The 23,520-nt window shown below is 37.2% G+C and overlaps 4 protein-coding genes and 1 long non-coding RNA gene across 7 annotated transcripts in view; 4 read left to right on the plus strand and 1 right to left on the minus strand.

The window, feature by feature from the left end:
• Positions 1-13,506, plus strand: part of LOC147842155 (uncharacterized) — an 80,057-nt gene extending 66,551 nt beyond the window's left edge. The window contains exons 8-9 of one of the 3 annotated variants that reach the window (XM_087271138.1): positions 11,831-11,891; positions 12,046-13,506. Coding sequence is in view for 2 of the 3 variants with exons in the window: in XM_087271136.1 (XP_087127262.1) it covers positions 11,783-11,810 (28 nt within the window). In the remaining variant the exon portion in view is untranslated. Of the gene's footprint in view, positions 1-11,782 lie in introns of all 3 variants that reach the window. The other 2 variants (XM_087271136.1, XM_087271137.1) reach the window with 2 other exon arrangements.
• On the plus strand, positions 5,718-7,080 carry or41a2 (odorant receptor, family 41, subfamily A, member 2). The gene is given in 2 exon segments (NM_001098773.3): positions 5,718-5,763; positions 5,919-7,080. A coding segment is annotated over 1 exon segment (978 nt). The 5' UTR covers positions 5,718-5,763; positions 5,919-5,988; the 3' UTR covers positions 6,967-7,080.
• Positions 6,652-10,352, minus strand: LOC147842156 (uncharacterized). The gene is made up of 3 exons (XR_015501381.1): positions 9,568-10,352; positions 9,414-9,529; positions 6,652-9,373 (listed from the first exon to the last, which is right to left on the minus strand). It is a non-coding gene; the product is annotated as an uncharacterized LOC147842156 (long non-coding RNA).
• Positions 12,105-13,085, plus strand: or41a1 (odorant receptor, family 41, subfamily A, member 1). The gene is given in 1 exon segment (NM_001128407.1): positions 12,105-13,085. A coding segment is annotated over 1 exon segment (981 nt).
• A 7,789-nt stretch (positions 13,507-21,295) lies between the features above and the next one.
• or41a3 (odorant receptor, family 41, subfamily A, member 3) lies at positions 21,296-22,261 on the plus strand. The gene is given in 1 exon segment (NM_001128569.1): positions 21,296-22,261. A coding segment is annotated over 1 exon segment (966 nt).
• Positions 22,262-23,520: the final 1,259 nt, after the last annotated feature.

The raw sequence follows: 23,520 nt of genomic DNA on the forward strand, positions 1-23,520 counted from the left end.
TCTGCAAAGTAGTCAGCTTTACTTTTTACAATTATTATAGATGTTTTAAGTCTGTAAAACCACTCACTACACACTTTATACACTCTTCTCAGACAGGCATTACTATTTTCACACTTTTCTTTCTAGTTTAAACACTCTTAAAGTTCAAACATTCATATAAAATAGGTCCAGTATTATAGAATGAGACCAAAGATCAAAACTTGTTGTCAGGCACAAGCATTCATCGCTGTCAGCAAAAGGTTCATAAAGCTTTTTTGCTTTTGTCCGAATAATGTTGGCATCCAGCGGTTTGTTCTTTTTCTTGAAGTCACTGATTCACAAAGCGAAAGTAGACTCCATCTTTAAGGACAGACACGTCATGCTATTTAAAATTAAATTATTCAGATGTCGCTCTGTGGCATGGCAGAAATATGAACAGGGTCCTGAGTCATAGCTTGGTACCACAGACAGCCACTGACTTGCGGCTCTGATATGCGTACCCTGATGTAAACCTATGTTTACAATTCTAAAATGCATGGCGCTGCGTGCCGAGGTGCATCCGGTGTGATTTGCGAGTTTTACTGTTTGACGATTCAAACAGCTCCCAAAAAACAAAACATTCAGGTATTTAACTTTATCTTGATTAGATTTATGATTGCGATTCATGGCTGATTTCCTTCGTGTCACAATGTCTCCAGCTGATGACGTCACTTCATAGGAGGCCCCCTTGTCAAATCAGGGCCAGAAAGTGAAATGCACAGAAATGTAAAATGCAAAAAGAAAACATCATCGCAAACTCAAGGTTAACTGAAAAACAAATCAAAATGAGCAATGCAAATGACTCGAGAGGTTTTGTAAAGGCAGTACTGGAAAAAATATATTTAGCAAATTTTATATGTAAATGTTTTATATGTTTAATAAAAGTTGCAATTTTTTTTTTTGCACTACTTTATTTTTATTTGCAGTTCTTTATTTTTGTGTAAAAAATTCATTTTTATTTCTCAAAACTTAAGTGTCCTGATTGTTATATATTTTTTATTTTATTTTGTTTTAATTTGCATTATTTTACAAATGTTTTGCTCAATACTTTATTTTGTTTGCGAAACTTTTATGTTAGCATAAGTATATATGGCCCTAGATTGACTCCATGCAATATGGACATATTTTTACTTACTTAATATGAACTGATCATTTATATTGAACAAATATGCTAAATCTAGGATGACCTCAGATGACCTCTTAATTGCAGATGCATCAAATGAAAAGGAACTGTTTTCATGTTAGTCCTGAGTGTGTTGAGACATCTCTGAGTTTGGGGAGATCAATTATCTCACTCTGAGATGATCATTGTTGTGTTTATGTTGTGTCTCTGCTAAGGTCATTATCACTTACCCTTGTGAGATGAGAGCAGCCTGGGGCTCATTAGGGCGGCTAAAAATAATTCACACACACCAGACATGATTTGTTTCTGTCTCAAGATTTGCTGACGCAACAGTTTTCAATTATGGGGTCTTAATTACAACAGTAAACACGACCATGTTATTTCAGCCACACTGATCACTAAAGAGAAACTTTACAGGTGCTGCTTTCTGTCTAAATCAAAGGAAATTGAAATGGTTCCCACAATAATGTGTTTAATTACTCACTATATCCATACCTTAAATCAAGCACTGCTTTTTACGCATTGATTGAACAAGAAAAAATGTACTCAATCTAAAGTATGAAAAAATAACTTGTGTCCGCACTAATTTGTTGTAAAACAAATATTTAAAATATGTATTCTAACTTGTTTGTGCTTTTGAATATTATTGATTTAGGTAATGTTTTGGAATCTCATAATTCCAATAGAAAAGTTATCTGTATTTTTTTTTTATTATTTCATTTAGGACCTCTGTCATGTTCATGAATGTTCCCAATTTCATTTTAGCTATAGGGAATACTAACAATTCAAAGCTCTATATTTCTGAAACATTTAAATGTGACTTATGAAGAAGGATAAAAAAATAAACAATAAGGAAGATGAAAATGCCTTTACAAATATTGTAGGGACGCGTTTTCCTGACCATACAAGACGCAGGAACTTTAAATAAAATATTTACTTACCCTTACTTATTCCCAGGGCCATTGATATCGAAGTTGATAGTAAGCTCCACCATAATAGTGTTTCGTAGCATGTATTTACTTTTCAAAAGTTCACACTTAGCTAATGATTGATTATAAAGCTTGATTGGCATGCTGTCCCAGAAGAGAGCCCTGAGCTCATAAAATCCTAGAGCTCGGGGCTCCCTCCCGTTTGCAAGGTGAGAGGGGAGTTTGACCTCAGGTAGATCTCGAGAACTTTCCTGATGTAGTAGCTGGTGAACAGATAGTGATTGTTCTTAAAAGATAACTATTTACTAGGAGCATGTCTATGGTGTTGATTTGGATTAGTCAATTAACTTAAGTTGCATGTTTTTGGCAGTGGGAGGAAACGGGAACCCGGAGGAAACCCACGTGAGCACGGGGAGAACGTGTAAACTCCATAGAAACGTCGGCTGGCATAAGGACTAAAACTAGTGAAGTTCTTGCTGTAAGGCAACAGTGCTAACCATTGGGCCACCGTGCCACCCATCTAGGAAAGGAGTAGGAGTGGAAGGGGGATTCTTCAAAATGAAGATGGCTGTTTTATGAAACTCTGGTTATTTATAGTGGCTTAGGAATCGTCTGAGTGGTAAATTACAAATTGAATAGTGCGGGACCAGCCGCAAGCAATCACAAGCACGTGATCCTCTCGAAATGAGTTTATAGATAAACTTTACTTAGTTTTGTAGTTCAGGCCCAAACAAATATTTGTTGCATTATTTTAATTGTTTAAGCTCATTTGATCGACTATACACAATCTTTAATCTATGTTTGATGTTTCATTGTTGAGTTAAACATTTTTGAAGGGTCTCTGACACATTGTGTTTATTATTAAACTTTGTTTTGTTAATCAACAGTAACTGTGTGCATTAGCAGGTAGTTTTTGTTATGTTCGTTATTTAATATAGGCTCCCTCAAAACTCACAGGCACACACTAGATTGACTGGGGAGTGTGGGGGATAGCGGGGCGTTGGATAGCGGAGGGGTGTCGCGGACGTAAGTTACGAGCCAGGGTGGGGGTTGGTTGTCGCGGACAAAAGTGAAGAGAGTTGGGGAGTCGCAGATCAAAGTGAAAGTTAACAGTGGACGGGGGAGGAGGGCTGTGAGGCGGTGGATCAGTGCCAGTGCCGCATCAACAATGAAGACGTAGATTTGAATAATATTTTAAGTGAAATAGGAGATATAATCCACTACTTCGTTAATGATGTTTTAGGGAGACTGGTATATGAAATAGAATTTAAAAGCAGCCTTACATGGGTAAATATGTCACTTTTGACCCACACTCCTAACCTGTAGGTGGCAGAAAATAACTCCAAATTTGTATGTCAACCGTCAATAAAAAAGAAAATGAAGTCAACGTTATTCCTTGTATGCACTGTATATTGCTTAAATATATTATGGATATATTTTGAATATATTTCCTTTGTTATGTTTTTAACATCTGTGAATTGTAGCTCTGACATGGCCGTGAGGGATAGAAATGACTGAAAAACAGCTATGAGTGAAGTATATTGATCGCAATGTTTAGATTGCGAATACATCTTGGTTTTGTTCTGTTGATTTGTAATATTAAATATCTGTAGCTTGAAACAGATGGAAAAATGATTGCTATTATATGACTACTATGGCGAGGGCTTTAACAAAGCAGTGCTCATAATATATATAATATCGAGCAAAAAAAATTGAAACAGACAGCTGGAAAACATTACCGGCTTCGTATTCTTGTATAAAATTAAATCTTTTAAGAGGTGTGTGGGTTATTGCAGTCTATTACTGAATGTGTCAGGAATATCGAAAACAAAACCAACTTAACTACCCTCCGTTAGCGCCCCTCGGAGAGCTTGATCCACGGTGGCATTTCTCCCTTTGGGTTTAAGGTTTTTGAAATGAAAAAAAAATCTACCACCCTGTCTAATCTTTTATGATAGATTTGCACAATCCATATGCTTTAGTTTGTTTCCCTTGCTTGAAAGATTGACAGGCCTCCTGCGCGTAGCTTGGGTTGCTAAGCCATGATTGGTGTGTGGCGGTTTTCGGGTGTGGCTTAGCGCAGGGGTTTTCAAATTTTTAGGACACACGCCCCACCAAGTTTTTTCCAATTTCACTCACACCCCCCACCTCCGGCACCCCTCCCTCGAGCCAAAATAATAATGCACACTCAAACATCATTCACATAGTACTTGCTGCATTTAAAGTGCATTTAAAGAATTTATTACATTGAAACAAATACCTTACCTGATTCAGTGTGATGGCTGAGCCAGTTTCTGTGAGCACAACATGCTAATCTGTGGTCGGATTCCTGACACGACTAACCGTAAATCATCTTCCACTGTCAATAAGTGTGAGCCATAGCATACTTGCTCTTGATGTACGTACATACAGAAAATGCTGCTTCGCAAAGCCAAGTTCGCAAAGCCCTGACGGTGTGGTTGAGTCGTACATTGAGTATGTTTACATTGGCAACAATACGATTTCAATAGGATTAAGACAAAACTCTAGTTAAGAGTCACCATGTAAACAGCGATTTTTGATTACTTTCATCTGATTAATACATAACTGAACTAAACAGAAATGGAATTAAGACGTGGAGTATGCAGATATTAGTGGCATTATTGAAGTAAACACCGCAATCAGTCTATTACTGTCATGTAGGACTTTTCACCGCATTTTGTGAAAAGATCCACACACACGTCTGTCAGTAAAGGACCACACACACACATCACGAAATGCGGAAGTTTTTTTCTTTCCATTCGACGTACGGTATCAATAATTCACGTCTAACACCTCAGTTTGTCACGGGGGCATGAATGAAATGTTCATAAGTGAAAGTTAAACTGTCGAACTGCAGTTAAAGTCAACAAATATAAGATGAAACACCCAACCCAGATGAGACTCTGCAGGAAACTTGAATAGTCTGGTGACGCAACATTCAAAAAGCACTTCACGTAATTATATTATTGTCTTATTCAGATTAAGGCAGATAACTATTACTGATGTCCATGACGTTGTCAGTAGTCTTCAAAGGAAGTGAAAGATCCAGAAGGGCATCCTGCTGATTTGATTCAGAGGGGCACTTTTTTTTGAGACGCTCACCAGTTTTACTTTCATTCATTCACCGCCATTAGTTTTAAAAATCACCCGCTCTGTTTTATTTGTATATATTTTACTGGAATGCATTAACTCTGCAGGTGCCTGATAGTTAGCTGTAGAGCTAACGTTAATCATATTATTCCCTCTAGTGAACGCATAAGAATCGTCATCATAATTTACTCGAGTGCACTTCTCAATGTCACAGTTTGAAAACCCCTGGTTTAGCAAGGGGACAATTGCTGAGAACCAAATTGCCTCTTGAGGTCATTAAAGAGATAACAATTTAATCCAATTTTATTGTTGTTACAAAAATGAGCTCAAAAACAAGCAAACTAATTAGTGACACTTAAACCAATTAGTAATACCATCAATAAGATCACATTTGTGAAGTAAAAACACTAATGAATGTCTTTTCTCTCAAGACTGTTAACCGGAGCTTCTTTCCCATTTAATGACCCCTCTGGAGGAAAAAACCTTTACAATATAGCCCATTGCCTGAAAATATTCTCTAGATCTTCTGCTGTGAAGCAGAAGCTTCAGAATCATCTACAAACCACCACAACTACTTCTCATGTAAGTATCACTAGACCGGCTCGGTGTAGTAAAAGTGTAAAATGCTAAATATATAATCATTAGATTTCTCATTGAATGTTGTTTAAAGCTGAACAAATAACAGGTATTTGTAAACCACAGGCTTTTTGTTTCGCATTGCTTTGCTTTTCTCACAGGTATCTGGTTTCCCATCCACTGAAAGCAAAACACACTTTAAAAAAGCCAGGTCGCAAAAAAACGGCTACAATGCAGAACAACATCGCTTCTTCAAACAGCACCCTCATTCAGCCTGCCGGATTTTACATCGTTGGCTTGCGTTCAATGCCTTACAGTAATGTCTATGTCATGTTCCTCACCGTGCTGTTTGTGATCACAGTCATATGCAATGTCTTTCTGATCTCCATCATTGTCTATGATCAGCGTCTGCATGTGCCAAAGTTCATGGCTGTTGGTAATCTGGCTGCGGTTGATCTTATTCTCAGCACTGCTCTGGTGCCAGGCATGATAAAGACTTACATTGCTCTGGATAATTTTGTGCCCTTCAATCTCTGCCTTTTGCAAATGTACATTTACTATACTTGTACATGCCTAGAGTCGTTTTCCCTGTGTATTCTCTCTTATGACCGGTTCATTGCGATCTGTTTCCCTTTAAGACACGAATCTATAAATACAAACAGCAGAATGGCTTATATAATCAGTGCAGTTTGGTTCTTTTGTGTTGTTACTTTACTCTATGCTGTTTTTTCCATCCTTACACTATCCTTTTGTGGCTCTAATGAGATGAACAGCTATTTTTGTGATTATACTCCGGTTTTAGTGCTTGCTTGCAGTGACATAACACAACAGTTGAACTATGCCACCGCAGCAACTATACTTTTTATAGGGGTAGCTTCAATTTTTATTTTCTTTACTTATATAGGGATACTGAGAGCTGTGTTTAGAATGAAAAGCAGCCAAAGCCGTTTCAAGGCACTGGCCACATGCACAGAGCACCTTGTATTAGTGTGCTTATACTTCGTTCCTATTGTGATTATCTTCAATCTCACATTTTTTGGAATTATTTGGAGCCCCAATGTAGGTTTGGTGTGTTTGTCTTTGTCATCCCTTCTCCCGCCCTGCGTGAATCCTGTCATCTACTCGTTGAAAACTAAAGAGATTCGAAGCAGGGTTTATTCTTTGTTTACCCGGAGACTATTTGTTCATCCTCTAAAGAATGGGCATTAAGTTACAACATAGTTGTGGCTTGAGTGTAAAGTGATGAGATCATTTATAATGTTTTCTTCAAGGCTTTCTGTGATCATATTGATTGATATTAAAATGCATAACTTTACATCTCCATTTCTGCATTCGCTCTGTGGTTATCTAGTAATTATTAGCATTCAATAGCAACAATTCACAATAAACAAAAGGTTACTGCATCTATCGTTCCTTTAAAGGGATAGTTTACTCAAAACTGAAAACTGAACTGTCATCATTTCCTCATGCTTCACTTCCTCCAAACCACAAAGAAAGATATTTTGAAGAAATCTGAAACCCATTGACTTTCTTAGTATTTTTTTTTTCGATGATCATCTTTACAGGCATTCAGCTTTATTTAAAATAACTTGCTTTGTATTTAAAAGAAGAGAGAAACTTATAAAGGTGTAAAACCACAGTAAATAGTGAGTAAATCTACAATTTTTGGGTGAAATCTCTGTATCTCTTGTATTTGTAAAATTCACAAAGTAATTTACAGTATTAATTTGATTTCAGATAAAGAACATTCTGTTAGCTGTTTGAGACCTTGCAGATCAGAAGTTGAAATATACAGTATGAAATCTTTCCTATCAAAAAGTGCAAGTCTTTTAATAGTTTTGTAATAGAAAGAAACATATTTGTATGTAAAATATACACTGAAAAAGTGTTGCATGCAGAACTTTTGCAAACAATTTATTTGTGTTGAATTTGAACAAACAAACTAAGTTTAATAATGTTCAACTTAATTTGTTTGTTTAAATTCACCCCAAACAAATTGTTTACCACTTAATGTAAAAAATTTTGTAAATCCAAGGAATAATCCCTAATTTTTTTCAGTGTATATGTATTTCAGGCTCGATGTTAATTTCACACCTCATTCAGGATGATGGTGAGATCAGATCTTTGTGTGCTGCACAGGGGTGTGTTTCTGAAAACAATTTAGTTAGCCAACTAAGGTCGCAAGTTGCGTTGTTACAAACATAGATGATTGATTTGGCGTTTCCCAAATCTGCAATTTCAACGAACATCCACAAACTGTGTCGCAGTCTTCTATGCTTGGAAAAAAAAGCACTAAAATGACGAGTTATGTATGAGAGCTGCTAAAGCAAAAAAAATAAAGTTTGCAAATAAAAATGTTCAATAAAAGATATTCAAACAAAAAATTCATTGTATTTTGGACAGAATTCAATGTAACATGTAATACATTGTTTGTAAAGATATACAGGCCTACTGAATTATTTTTGGAGTGGCAATATTAAATGAATGGCAGCTGTTGTTTTGATCCAACAGCTGCAAAACTACACAATGAACGTTGAGTTTGCATCAGGATAATGATACATGGGGGAAACCGGATATTTACCTACCTGGTAAAAGTAAAACGTATAGCAGTATTGGGTACTTTTTACTTGAGTACATTTTTGAGGCCGTACTTCGTTACTTTTACTTGAGTACAAAAGTGTAATGAGTACTTTAGCCAAAGTCGTTTTAAACATGAGTATCTTACTTCTACTTAAGTAAAGGATTTGTGTGCTTTTGCTATCTCTGAACTCTTCACACAATTATGAATTCATATTATTGTGTAAAGCTATTGTAGAATTTCAAAACAGTTAGAAAGTCACAAATAAGACATATTGACTACTTTTGTGTTGCTGATATGAAATTTGAATGCTTGACAAAATCGAAATAATGATATTTGATGGAAATCCTTTTGTTTTTTAAAAGAAAAGCAATATCAATTTAAACTGGAACAATTTGAAAGCAAGTAAATAGTGATAGAATATTCATTTTTGTATGATATAAATCTGGAACAACTACCTTGTGGCAGGATATTTCATACTAAAATCTGTTTCTGTTTGCCGAGCTTAAAACAAATCATGGTGGTGGAAAATGATGCACTTTTTATTCTGACTTTGATCTCGCCTTACATCACGACCTCTCTCCCACCCTCAATAATCATGATGAGATTAGCTCATTGAATATGTATGAAAATGATCAGTAATGAACAAATAAACTAAACATTTAGGTTGACCTCAATTGACCTCTTATAATTCAGACGTCTGACTGAGGAATCTGATGCTCTTTTTCTACTTCCTCTTTTTCACGTAAGTCCTGAGAGTGTTATGACATCTCTGGGTTTGTGGAGATTAATTAGCTCACTCTGAGTTGATCATTGTTGTGTTTATGTTGTGTCTCCACTCATTATCACCTAACCTCATGAGATGAGAGCAGCCTGGGGCTCATCAGAACAGAGATCATTCACACAGTCCGGATATAATTTGTATAGTAAAATATCAAATTTTAATAACTAAAATGTTTGGACATTTCATTTGAAAAGTGTGGTGAAACACACAAGTGGGGCGAAACTGTCCACGATCCACATACAATATCTTATAATCTGTACTGTTATTACTGTACTGTTACTGTAATAATCTTACAGTAACCAAGGAAACAGTGAATAAACTTTGTAGTACCACACACAAACAACTGAAAACAAGTCTAAGTCTCCTAGAACAACACACAGACAGCTAAAAACAAGTGTCCTCGAACCATACTAACAACTGAAAACAAGTCTAAGTGTCCTAGAACCACACACAAACAACTGAAAACAAGTCTAAATGTTCTTAACCGCTGTTGGTCTCGTTGCTAAATAGCTTCTCCTACTAACTAAACCTATGCGCTGAATATATACACTTTACCTGGCGCTTGGACTCGACTCGAGAGTAAAAACACCAGAAACTGAGGCGGGGGGCGCGAAACCGTCCGCGATCCACACACAAGCTCTTACAGTAACCAAGGAAACAGTGAGTAAACTTTCTAGTACCACACACAAACAACTGAAAACAAGTCTAAGTGTCCTCGAACCATACACAAACAACTGAAAACAAGTCTAAATGTACTTACACGCTGCTGGTCTCGTTGCTAAAGTGCTTCTCCTTAACTGGCTCCCAGTCAAATCTAGCATTCAGCATAAATTGTTGTTATTTGTTTTTAAAGGTGGTCTGGTTAACCAGTTAGTGAGCTTCTTAGCCTGCATTCTTTGTCCAGAAGCCTTCCGTCAGCACAAACATTTTAGCTGGTTTTTCCCAAGTCTTGAATAAAATCAAATTGAGACTGCATAAGCTTTTTTCTGTGGCAGCCCCTCATCTGTGGAATAGTTGATCGTTTTATATCCGATCCTGCTCCTCCAAATCTTCAAATCTCATTTTAAAAAATCATCTTTTGCCTTTTGCATTTGATTGTAATTAATTTTACATAGTTTACTGTAGCTTCTGTGTGTTGTTTGATTTGTAAAGCACTTTGGTTAAAATTTGTTGCTATATATGTAAATAAATCTGCATAGAGTAAAGAGCTGGTGATCTTTTATTTATTTTGTTGATTGCATAAAATTGTAAGAATAGTTTTTAAACCACAGCGGTTCGAACTGTAGTTCTGCCGAGTGACTAAAAGTGATCAGCATGATGGTAAAAAACTGTACATTTCTAGTCAAACCATTCTTCTGCAATCTCATACCAAAAATGGAAATAAGAGCAGTATTAATTGCTATAAATGTGGGAGAGCATCGATATTATGTGATTGTATTGTATTGCAATATGGAATAATTAAATGTTGATGTTAAAACAAAAGTAATTCACAAATACTTGAAAATGAAATGATTTAATGACAATAATTCTCTATGGTTACAACTGAATTAATTACAAAATAACTGTATAAAATGACAAAATGTTAAATGATAAAAACATATGGTAAAAATTGTACCCAGCTTAAATGTAAAATTAAAGTTACCAGAGGTAGAAGGAGAGACACAGAGGGAGGGAGAGAGAGACAAAGAGAGCAGGCCCAGAAGTTAGCCTGATTGCAGTAGAGTCAGAGAAGATAGACTCCAGAGGAGGAGAGGAGCAGAGCAGGAAAAGACAGGCCAGGAAAAGAGCCAGAGCCCAAGTTTACCACCTATTTTGTATCTTTCTTGACCATGTGACTAAAGCCCAAATGCTGGGACATTCAAACTGACCAATCAACATGTGACCACATCATAAAACCCCCAAAGTCCAAATACCAGGCCCTGATCTTATCAGTATCTGCCTTTGGAGTCAGTATGGACCTTCTTGAATCAAAAAGACATGTTTTTCTATATGAAGTTTCACAAACTAATTTCGAGAGGAGCACGTGATGTGATTGACTGCAGCTGGCCACTCATCTACGCTCATTAGCTAGCTAATCGGATCGATCCAAACTCACTATAAATAACCTAGCTAAGATCTACACCCCTATCTTCGTTTTCCGAAGAAACCCCCCATCCACCCCTTCTCCTCCTTTCCTCTTTTGCCGAGGGGAGCTCTCGAGAAAACCTGACCTTGTACTCCCCTCACATGCTTTATGGACCTGGCGGGAGCCCTGGACTCAACTATCTCCGAGCTCAGGGTTCTCTCCTGGGACAGCATGCCAAACCTGCTAACTTGCTAACAAGTTGTCAAACAGTATCTAAGTGTGAACTCTTGAAATAAACAAATGCAAATGATAATTTAGCTTCTTACAAAATAAATCAAAAGGATGAGTTCATTTTAGATTGTTTAGCTTTATTCATATATTTGATTTTACCTCTGTAATGTGACCTTGATTTATCCCTTCGGGAGATTTTGTTGTTGTTGTGCTTACTGTTACAAAATTAACCAAAAGAAATTAACCGAAACACATAATTAGTGATCATCAGTAATCTCACATTAGTGTAGCTAAACATGCTAATGAATGTGTTCTCTGAAGAGTTACAGTTGTTATTGTTGTTTCTTTTCTAATGACTCCTCTGGAGGACAAAGTGGACAATATATTGCCCATAGATTCTCTGTTTAACACTCAGGATTCACAGCGACCCCAGACTGTGAAGCAGAGGTGAAAACTGCAGAGAAGACAGCAGTGTGGTCTGTTTTCATTCAGTGTATGACCACAGCAATCATTGTAACATATTAAGTGTATCTTTCATTGTTATTTTTCTTGTTGCATCCTGTGATAAAGGCCTGTGTGATAAAAGAATAGATTTGTACAGCGTTGGGTGTTTGTGAATGTTTCTCGCAGGTTTCTCTAGCAGTGAAAGCAACACACACTGCTAAGAAGATTGTATAAAGAGGAAAGCAATGCAAAACGCCATCAGTTCTGGTCAAAACAGCTCCATCATACAGCCTGCAGGATTTTACATTGTCGCATTGAGTTCAGTGCCTTACAGTAATGTCTATGTCATGTTCCTCACCGTGCTGTATGTGATCACAGTCATATGCAATGTCTTTCTGATGTCCATTATTGTCTATGATCAGCGTCTGCATGTGCCAAAGTTCATGGCTGTTGGTAATCTGGCTGTGGTTGATCTTATTCTCAGCACTTCTCTGGTGCCTGGCATGATTAAGATTTACATCGTTCTTGACAATTTTATGCCGTTCAAGCTGTGTCTTGTGCAAATGTACACTTACTATACGTTTTTAGAGCTAGAGACACTTTCCCTGTGTATTCTCTCTTATGACCGGTTCATTGCCATCTGTTTTCCTTTAAGACACGAATCCATAAACACAAACACCAGAATGACTTATATTATCTGTGTAAGCTGGTTCCTTTCTTTTAGTATATCACTATACGGCACTTTATCCATCCCAGCTCTCTCATTCTGTGGCTCTCTCCAGGTCAACAGCTATTTTTGTGATTACGCTCCTGTTTTAAGAGTTGCCTGCAGCGACACGGCATCTCAGTTTAACTTTGGCACTGCCTCAAATATACTTTTTGTTATTATACCATTTGCTTTTATTTTCCTCACATACGCGGGTATACTGTATGCTGTTTTCAGAATGAAGAATAACCAGAGCCGCTTTAAAGCACTGGCCACATGCACTGAGCACCTCATATTAGTGGCCCTATTCTTTTTTCCCATTGTGATTATCTTCAGTCTTGGGTTATTTGGGTATATTATAAACTCTAACGTAAGATCAGTGTGTTTATCTATGACATCTCTCCTCACACCTTGTGTGAATCCTATCCTCTACTCACTGAAAACCAAGGAGATTCGAAGCAGGGTGTATTTTTTGTTACCGCAGAGACTCTCTATTCATCCTCTCAAAAGTGCACAATAATGTATTACATAATTGTGGCTAATGTGTAAAGAGCTGAGATTATTCATGAGAATATTTGTAATACTGCTTTAAAGGTTTTGGTATTACTTGGTGTTCATATAAAAATGCATTCGAATGTTTTAAATAAAACAAATGTATTGCTAACTTTTTTAAAAACTGGTATGCCTTTATTTGCATCATTTCGTCATAAGCACAACTTTGTATTTTCTATCATGCAACATCTCTGTGTGCTTCAGAAGGTGTAAAATGTCACATCATGCATCTATAGTTTTTGTTCTCTCTCTCTCAAAGTTCATAAATAATATATCAATGATTAAAGAATGTGAATATTTACAGCGCAATATTCTCTATCTACAAAATGGGAAGGAATTGTCATTATTTATTATTATACAAAGAAATAAAAGACTTAATTTGTAATAACTACATTGTTTTTAATGTATCTACTTTGTTTGTCATGGAAGTCGGTAGCTTTTTGTCTACAAAGTGTACAGATGGTGTTATATTTGCATCTATCTACTGCAGGGGTTTTCAAACTGGGGTCCGCGGACCCCCAGTGGGCCGCGAGAGGGCGCTAGGGGGTCCGCGAAAACTTGGCAGAAACAAAACATATTATTTTTTTAAATAATATAAAAAAAATATTTCCAATTCTAAAATTATTAATGACTAAATTAATAATCTATATTTAGTTTTAGTATTTATATAAGTTTATTATTAATTGCAATGAGTTTATCCCGAAATCCTTTGCGCTCTTTAACATTTTGCATAACGTAACGTTACAGTTGAATGGAGCAATTAGCGGCTGTGCAGTAGCTACAGATGATGGAAAGATTTTTAAAGAACCCCGCTCCTGCAAGCAACTTATGCAAATCTGACTTGGCGAATGCTAAGGCAAAAAGCAGAAAATATGACAAATCTTACATTGCGTTTGGTTTTACCTGTACTTTAAAGCAGGGAGTCGATAGACCCCAGTGTGTTCTTTGTCAAGAGATTCTCTCCAATGAATGCATGAAACCATCCAAGGTCAAACGTCATCTACAGCAAAAACATCCCAATGAGGCAGAAAAATCGACAGACTATTTCAAACATCAGGAGTTGTGTTTGGCCCGGCAGGCCAGTCTTTTTCGGCAGCAAGCATCAGTCCCTGAGAGGTGTTTAAAAGCGTCATATTTGGCATCACTTCACATCGCGCGTGCTAAGAAGCCGCACACAGTAGGCGAAGCATTGCTATTATCAGCTACCAAAGACATCGTCAAAGAGTTATTTGGAGAGGAAGCGGCACGGAAGATAGATTGTGTGCCTTTGTCAGATAACACAGTAGGCAGACGCATAAGTGAGATGGCCGATGATATTTCGTCACAACTTTTAGAACAGCTGCAAGCCAGTGAATACTTTTCACTGCAGTTGGACGAAAGTACTGATATAGCAAATCAAGCGCAGCTAATGGTCTACGTGCGTTTTCTCGGTAAGGACACATTTATTGAGGAACTTCTCTTCTGTAAACCCCTTGAAGGCAGAACCACAGGTCAGGACATATGTAATATGATGGATCAGTTCATGACGGACAATTCTGTAGACTGGTCTCGGTGTATTGGAGTGTGTACTGACGGTGCTGCCGCTATGACCGGGAAGCACAGCGGCGTCGTGACTCTGATCAAAGAGAAAGCTCCCAACGTCGTTGGCACACACTGCATGCTTCACCGTGAGGCTCTCGTGGCCAAGCGCATTGAAGATGACTTGCATCAAGTGTTGAAGGATGTAATAAGAACTGTGAACTATGTAAAATCGCGCCCATTGAAACACAGACTCTTCCGTTTACTCTGCAAAGAAATGGGTGCAGATTACGAGGGTTTGCTGCTCCACTCAGAGGTGCGCTGGCTTTCCCGCGGCGCCGTGTTAAGTCGCGTGTACGCGCTACGCAAAGAGCTGAGAGAGTTTCTCTCCGATGAAAACCTAGAACTTGCCAAATGTTTTGAAGATGACACTTGGATACTGAAGTTGTCATGCATGGCAGATTTTTTCCAGCATCTTAGTTTCCTCAATCAGAGCATGCAAGGGCACAATGTTCACATACTGAACGCACAAGACAAGGTGCGTGCATTCACGCAAAAATTGTCACTGTGGGAAAGCAAACTGGAAGAAGGAGTAACAGAAATGTTTCCTCTCTACAACCAGGAGCGCATCTCCACCACTGCAGACAACATAACACCCATAATTCAGTCTCACCTGTCACATCTTCAGGGCTATTTTAAACAGTATTTCCCTGATTTGAACAATAACCACCTTGACTTTGTCAGGGACCCGTTTGCACCAGGGGTTGGCACTTATCTGGATCTGGCAGCCAAGGAGCAACTGATTGACTTGTCAAATGATGGTGGGAGAAAAACAAGGTTCCCATCTCTTCCTCTATCAGAGTTTTGGATGTCTGTGAGAGAGGACTACCCTATGTTGTCAGAGAAGGCAATAAAATGTCTTTTACCTTTTGCCACAACTTATTTGTGTGAAGCTGGATTTTCAGCACTAAAAGTACTTCAGTCAAAGCACAGAGCCCGTCTGGAGGTTGAAAGTGACATGCGTCTGGCTCTCACTAAAATGAAGCCACGTTATGACAAACTATGTAGAAGCCATCAAGCTCATCCGTCCCATTAGGAGTTTTGAATCAGTGAATGATTCAAACTGGTTTGATTGTGTTTGTAATGCAAATGCTGTTCTTCAGGTTTAACTTGTCACATTATAATGCTGTGAAAGAAGGTTCCTTTTTCACTTAATGAAAATATAGCAGCAATTAAGCAGTGCCTTAATTACAAAAGGTACCCAGTTCCATGTAAATATGTTGCAGTTTTCCATAAATACAAGACAGGGGAAAAAACTACAGAAATTACAAATGTCTAGGTTTAACTTTTGATCTACCGTTGCCTTATTTTGAAAAGCTATCTTGTTCAGTTAATGTAAATATTTTGTTGTTGTTTTTTTTATTTTATGAAATATAAAATTTCGACAATCATTCTGGCTATAGTGAGTTGCCAACTAATAAATAGTTTAAGAACAATACCATTTTGCATGCCTGTGAAATATGAATTATAATGTCTTTTTGTTGTACAGAATTTTAGTTTACGTATTTATACTTTCTGTAATAATACATAAATTTCTTTAAACCTTAGGCAAAGGGGTCCCCTGCAAATAATCATCATATTTGGGGGTCCCTGAGATTAAAAAGTTTGAAAACCCCTGATCTACTGTTCTTTAGCTGTCTGAAACATATTGGCAACATAAAATTTTACTGTTACACAGTAAACAGCAGAGAGTATTATTGCAGCTAAACTTTAGTTTTATTATTGAAATCAAACTAGCAAGGATCGACAGCAGCAAATTCAATGAAGATAGACGAATTACCATGTTTGTAAATGTTTAGGATGTGCGTGCGGCGAAGTGGCAGAAACAAAACTGGAGCGCTAGCAATTACAACGAGGAAATGACATCTGATGCACTACAGAGTTTGTTGTTGTCTTAGAAATAATATATATTGATTACATATTATATATATTATTTGCTTTCAGCATATTATAACAGCTTGTCACCCAGTGATAAGCACAGTGATTCAGCAAGATTACCGTTAAAGTAAGCAGTGTTCGTCTGACAGGTCCATTTGCGATAGCACCCTCCTAACAGATATTGGATAAGACGAAATGGCCAAGCATCCAGTCCCAAATATACAATCTCAAGTGTTTTAACAAGAGAGAAGTTAAAGGCCTACAAGTGGATGTCTACAATGTTGTTCTGTGTGGTCATGTGCAAGAAATAATGTTCCATGATTACCAGATTTAAAATTATGTAGTGCTAAAAACCGAGGTTCTGCCAAACCAAAGACAAGGAAAGAAGACGGAACTGTAGAAGGCCTGAATTAATCATCAACAAGCAAAACGACTGCTTTCTGATAGCAAACTACACCTGTACAGCAGGGTATGTGAACTTACACATAAAGGTAAAGTTGGTATTATATTCGCACATTCGGACGTTCTCCTTAATAATAGAATTTCATAAAAGTTATGTATAATTTCATAAAATTATATGCAAACTCTAAATAGCTAAATCATACTAGCAGCCAATGACTATCAAAGTACAACATTGTTCACAGTCAAATAAACAGTGTTAATGTTGTTTTCAAGTCACACTTGCAGGTTATTTCAGACCGGATATTCAAAGTGCTGTGGTAAACAATATAGGGAGTGTTTCACAAGTGGTCACTGAATGAATGTGTGCATATAAAACCAACTTGACCTTAATTTTAGCCAAAGACGTCTGCAGTCTGCATTAAAGCAGTGTGATGTATGGTAAAAGTTACGTTTTCTATTTTTGGACTTTTGAATTTGGCATCCTACTGCACAACACGACATGTTTACTATTGCAACCGGTCTCTTTTTGCAACTGGGAACCCGTGTGACTTCATGTGGGATGTAGGTTGGTAATTTGTCTATATGAAGATGGTCAAAAAACAAGGAAAATTCAGGGCTGACACAACCAAAAATGAACATGTCAGGGCAAAAGACAGGCTAATATTTCTCTTAACGGGTTGTAAGAATGTTTTATTTTTTTCTGATAAGACTGAATTCAGGAGTAGGGGTGAGTGGGGATGGTTGCAGCATTATTTAGGCCCTACTTTAATCTGAAAGAAATCAGCCATATGTGACCATTGCTTCAGTATAAAACTAATTTTGAGGTAAAAAAATTTTTTTTAATTAATTAATAAATAAATAAAACGTTTTTTTATTATGTTCAGAAATGTTTTCATACTGTCTAATTTGTTTTTATGAAATATTATTATTTTGCATATTTTAAATAACTTTTTCTTGGATTAAAATAAGTATATATATCTTAAACCTATTGTCTCCTAGCATAGAAAGTTTAATCATGGTTGACAGAGTTGGGACAGTTGCAACATTTAAACATAACTCATTTACATTTAGTCTGTTTAACATAACAAATAGCAATAAAATCCAACCTGATGTTTTAGAATTTTATTATTTTATTACATATTTTATATGTCTTGTTGCAACTGTCCCCATGCTTGGGGTCAGTTGCACCATTTGACTTTGTCTGTTCAAGTTTAAATTCTGCATATTTCATACATATCATATGCACACATATTATGACAATGTGGCTGGGTGTCTGATAGATGTGGGTTTATTATATTAAAATTTAGTCTTTGAAAAACTGAAGTGCAAAAAGTGTTGCAACTGTCCCCACTCTTCCCTATTTACAAAAGCAGGCTTTATGATAATTAAAAATAATAATAATTCTCCATCTAAAAAGCAGAAGTAAACTATTTAGAACCAAGATATTAAGAGCAATAGTGAACCCCCTTCTCTCCTCCACTACCCCTCCACTAAACACATTATACATTAATTGCATTATTTCATCATTAAAAAGACTTGCACTAAAAGTCCATTCAGAATGTTTAACCGAATTAATGATTATTGAATGATTATGAATATTTAAAGATTATTATTATTTAAATAATTATTTAAAGATTAATATTATTATTATTATTAGACAGTTTGCTCATTGGCAAAACATTGGCCCCCTAATGCTAGCCCTGCAGCCCTCAATTAGGCCCCACAAAGCCCTCACACTGACCCTAATACTCTAAAAGAGACTACAAATATCTATATAAATATAAAAATAATACAAATTAACATACAATAAAAATAACAATTAGGTACTGAACCTCTTTGGAAATTATGTTTTGGTGTGCTAAAGTATACATAGGAAAAGCTCAATCTTCCCCTGAGGTCTCTCAAAAAGTTGGCAGATGGACTGAATGGTAAGCAGAGCTTGGGAAACGATAGTCTTTTGCTGATACACAAAACCTAAATTAAACACAATGGTAAAATAAAATGAGTCTAAAGTTAATTCAACTTTATTATCAGACATCTCTGGAGAAACATCAGTCCAACAACAGACCGCATCCATTCATTCGTGGTAGAAAGCCTCCAAATCCAGAATTTTAAGACTCATTTTATTTTACCATTGTGTTTAATTTAGGTTTTGTGGTGTGACTGTAGACTCGACGCACCTGATCACTGTTAAGCTATTGTCACACTAGAGTTTGTGCTGCGAAAAGGGGCGGGATTAACCAAGATGATTAGACATTTAAAAAAGCCAGCGATTGCTCTATATTTTACATTTTTGTCCAGAGAGGTCATGTTTTCATCCTCGATTGGTCTCACGCAGTCTAGTGATGCGATTTCGCAGGTCAGAGTTCAGCAAGCTTGAACTTTGCACCGCAGCAACCTGCGAAACTTAACGCATGACCCTGCGTTTCTGATCTGATGCATTCTTGTGCGTATGAATGGAAGTCTATGGGAGGAAAAGCCCAGTGTGACAGCAGCTTACCCTGATGAAGGCAGACTCTTGCCGAAACACGTTGTTTTTTTTTTTGTTTGTTTTTTAAGATTTAGCCATGTGAATAAAGGCTTTTTAAAGGGCCATGACACCCCCCACTTTCGGTTAAAGTCTACTTCAGAATTTTTTCAAAAGATGCATGATTAATGGGCGTGGAGCTCCGCAAGCATCGGGCAGGAGTGGGCGTGGCCTGGGGAGAAGGGGAGCGAATAACTGTTGATGACAGTTAGCTCTCACAAACTGAGACACAAACCGTGAGGAGACGCATGAGTTTATAGTTCACAAAGTTAAAATGCAAAGAAATGAATTTAATGCCCTTCTACATTTGTTATTCATAATTTCATATACACATAACCACAATTTATATCATTATAAAGATAAGTGTGTTCATGTAAACACTATAAATGAGGATTCTCCCTCGATCCCCGGGTCTAAATTATAGATCTTGAATGCAGACTCAGTGCAGCAGGTCTCCTGACGTGCCTATTTTAACCATTAGCCCTGCTGGTAATATAGAGGATTTAGGCAAACACAGCAGCACGGCGATGTGTCTGAATGTGAACGAACTCCTGATGAAAGACAGCGTCCGCCATTCTCCAATTATCGCACTGCTCCCCCGACAAAAATGCTTGCAGCACACACACAGCTTTGCTGGATGATCGGCCCTGACAGGATCGCGGGGAAAAACCATGCAACAAACCCCGTGGATCATGGAAACAAACACATACGAGCCTTCATGAACGGCTACGTGCCGTTGGTCTGTGTCTCACAGCTTGCTTGAAACTGGCAGGTCTGTCTTGCCTTCGGAAAGCACGTGCTCTCATGAATAATTAAGCAGCCGGCTCTTCTCATAGGATAAGAAAACTCCGCTATGAATAATAATGAGAAACCGACGTGTCATCATTGCACTTGCAGTACTGCGCTACGTCGCCGATTTTGATCCCGCCCCAAAAATCATTTTAAACCCGGAAGCTGAAATTAGCTGACAAAAGCTCAAAATTCTCCAGTTTTCCCCACAATTAAAGCTGACAGATGCTAACATTGTCTTAACTGATGCTCAACACACACACATCTGTTAATATATAAAAAAAAAAGTTCTCCAGGGTGTCCTGAACCTTTAAGTTTTCCACATTTTTCGAGTGCCTTGGACTGATTCCTGTTGTTGTTTTGATGAATCCCTTACCCAAAGAGCACCGACCAAAATTTGAGTTACCCCTAAGCGCTTTTCGTTTGTTTTTCTGGACTATTGTTTTAAATATGTTTGAGCTTTTCTCGTTTCATTTTGTTGTTACAGCAGTTTCTGTCTAATGTGATCTTGCGTTTGGGAGATTTCGTTGCTGTACAATATTCTCACCAACTCAAAAAACAAAATGACTAATTAGTGACACCTACAGTAAGATAATTAGCATCACTATTAATAACCTGACAATGGTGTAGCTAAACATGCTAATGAATGTCTTTTCTCTGAAGACTATTAGATGTTGGTGCTTTTTTCCTGTCTAATGACTCCTCTGGAGGAAAAAGTGGACAATAAATTGCCCATAGGTTCTCTGTTTAACACTCAGGATTCACAGCGACCCCAGAATGTGAAGCAGAGACGAAAACTGCAGCGAAGACAACAGTGTGGTCTGTTTTCATTCAGTGTATGTATGACTACAGCAATCATTGGAACAAGTGTATCTTTCATTGTTATTTTTCTTGTTGCATCCTGTAATGAAGGCCTGTGTGATCATTTGTAAAGCACAAGCTGTCATGTGTGTTTTGTAGCAGCGAAGGCACACCTCAGCGAAGGCCTTAAAGGATATAAAGCAATGCAAAACATCAACAGCTCCCTCATACAGCCTGCAGGATTTTACATTGTCGCATTGAGTTCAGTGCCTTACAGTAATGTCTATGTCATGTTCCTCACCGTGCTGTATGTGATCACAGTCATATGCAATGTCTTTCTGATCTCCATTATTGTCTATGATCAGCGTCTGCATGTGCCAAAGTTCATGGCTGTTGGTAATCTGGCGGTGGTTGATCTTATTCTCAGCACTTCTCTGGTGCCTGGCATGATTAAGATTTACATCGTTCTTGACAATTTTATGCCGTTCAAGCTGTGTCTTGTGCAAATGTACACTTACTATACGTTTTTAGAGCTAGAGACACTTTCCCTGTGTATTCTCTCTTATGACCGGTTCATTGCCATCTGTTTTCCTTTAAGACACGAATCCATAAACACAAACACCAGAATGACTTATATTATCTGTGTAAGCTGGTTCCTTTCTTTTAGTATATCACTATACGGCACTTTATCCATCCCAGCTCTCTCATTCTGTGGCTCTCTCCAGGTCAACAGCTATTTTTGTGATTACGCTCCTGTTTTAAGAGTTGCCTGCAGCGACACGACATCTCAGTGGAACTTTGCCACTATATTATCTATACTCTTTTTGGCTGTACCTTTGTGTTTTATTTTCCTGACATATATGTTTATTCTGTATGCTGTATTCAGAATGAATAACAATCAGCGCCGGTTTAAGGCTCTGGCCACATGCACTGAGCACCTCATTTTAGTGTCTCTATACTTTTTTCCTATTGCGATTATCTTCAGCCTTGGATTTTTTGGAGTCATTATAAACCCGAGTGTAAGAACAGTGTGTTTGTCTTTGTCATCTGTTCTCCCACCCTGCGCAAATCCCGTTATCTACTCACTGAAAACTAAGGAGATTCGAAGCAAGATTGTTTCTTTGCTAAACCTGAGATTGTCTGTTCATCCTCTTAAAAATGTACATTAATGTAAAGCGCGACAGTGACTCAAGTGTGAATTATGTGGGATTATTTATTGTTATCTTTCTGCTTCTGTTATTTTGTGGTCATTTTAAATTGGATTGTTTCAGTAATACTGCATTTATTTTAATTCACAATTCTGCTTTGATGTTAACTTGTAAAACTGAGTGTACTTTTCTGGTCACGTTACAAGATTTCATTAGTAAAGGTTAGTTAAGGTATTTACTAACATGAACTAATTATGAACAATACTTGTACAGCATTTATTCATATTAAAATGCATGCTTATTAACATTAGTTAATGCGCTGTGAAGTGAACAATGAACACTTGTATTTTCATTAACTAACATAGTACTGTAATAAATGTATTGTTCATCGTTTATTCATGTACATAAATGCATTAATTAACTAATACAACCTTACTGTAAAGTGTTTCCCCTTTTCTGTTGGTTGAACTTTCACAATTTTGATAATAAAGAACACAACCCAAAGTTTCCGCAGTACATTTTGTAGGTTTTTTAAATATATATTGTAACTAATTTTGTGCGATTCTCACTTCTTGGCAAAGCAAGTTTATTTTTAAGGCAATCACATTTCATACACAATGGTAATGCAAAGTGCTTTACATAAACATCAATAAAATCAACATCAATAAAATCATTTTATTTTAATTATTAAAACTGATAAAACAGATTAAAACGTGTTAAAATGAGTTATAAAAGAGTGGAAAAAAAAGAAAAACATAATAGTGAGATCTGTGGGACGCAGCACAGTGCTCATTCAGTGAAGGCACAGCTAAACAGATGAGTTGATTTTAACGTGCCTAATGTTGGAACACATCTGCTATTCTGCTATCATCATTTCTGGAAGCTGATTCCTGCAAGAGGAGGTGCAGTAGCTGAAGGCGGATTCACCCTGCTTGGAATAGAGTCTTAGAATTTCTAATTTATTTGATCCTAATGATATGAGTGATTTGTTGGGTTTGTATTCAGTCATATTTGTGATATATTGAGGTCCTCGGCCATTTAGTGATTTATAGAGAAGTAGTGATACTTTAAAATCTATTCTGAACTGGGAGCCAGTGTGAAGACCGAAGGATATAGTTTGATGTGCTCTGATTTCCTGGTTCTGGTCAGAATCCTGGCCGCAGCGTTCTGGATGAGCTGCAACTGTCTTGACTGTCTTTTTGGGAAGACCAGTGAGGAGGCCGTTACAGTAATCCACCCTGCTGCTGATTAAAGCATGAACAAGTTTCTCTAAGTCTTCA

Source organism: Danio rerio, chromosome 10 (genome assembly GCF_052040795.2).
Source record: "Danio rerio strain M-AB ecotype USA chromosome 10, GRCz13ab, whole genome shotgun sequence".
NCBI lineage: Eukaryota > Metazoa > Chordata > Actinopteri > Cypriniformes > Danionidae > Danio > Danio rerio.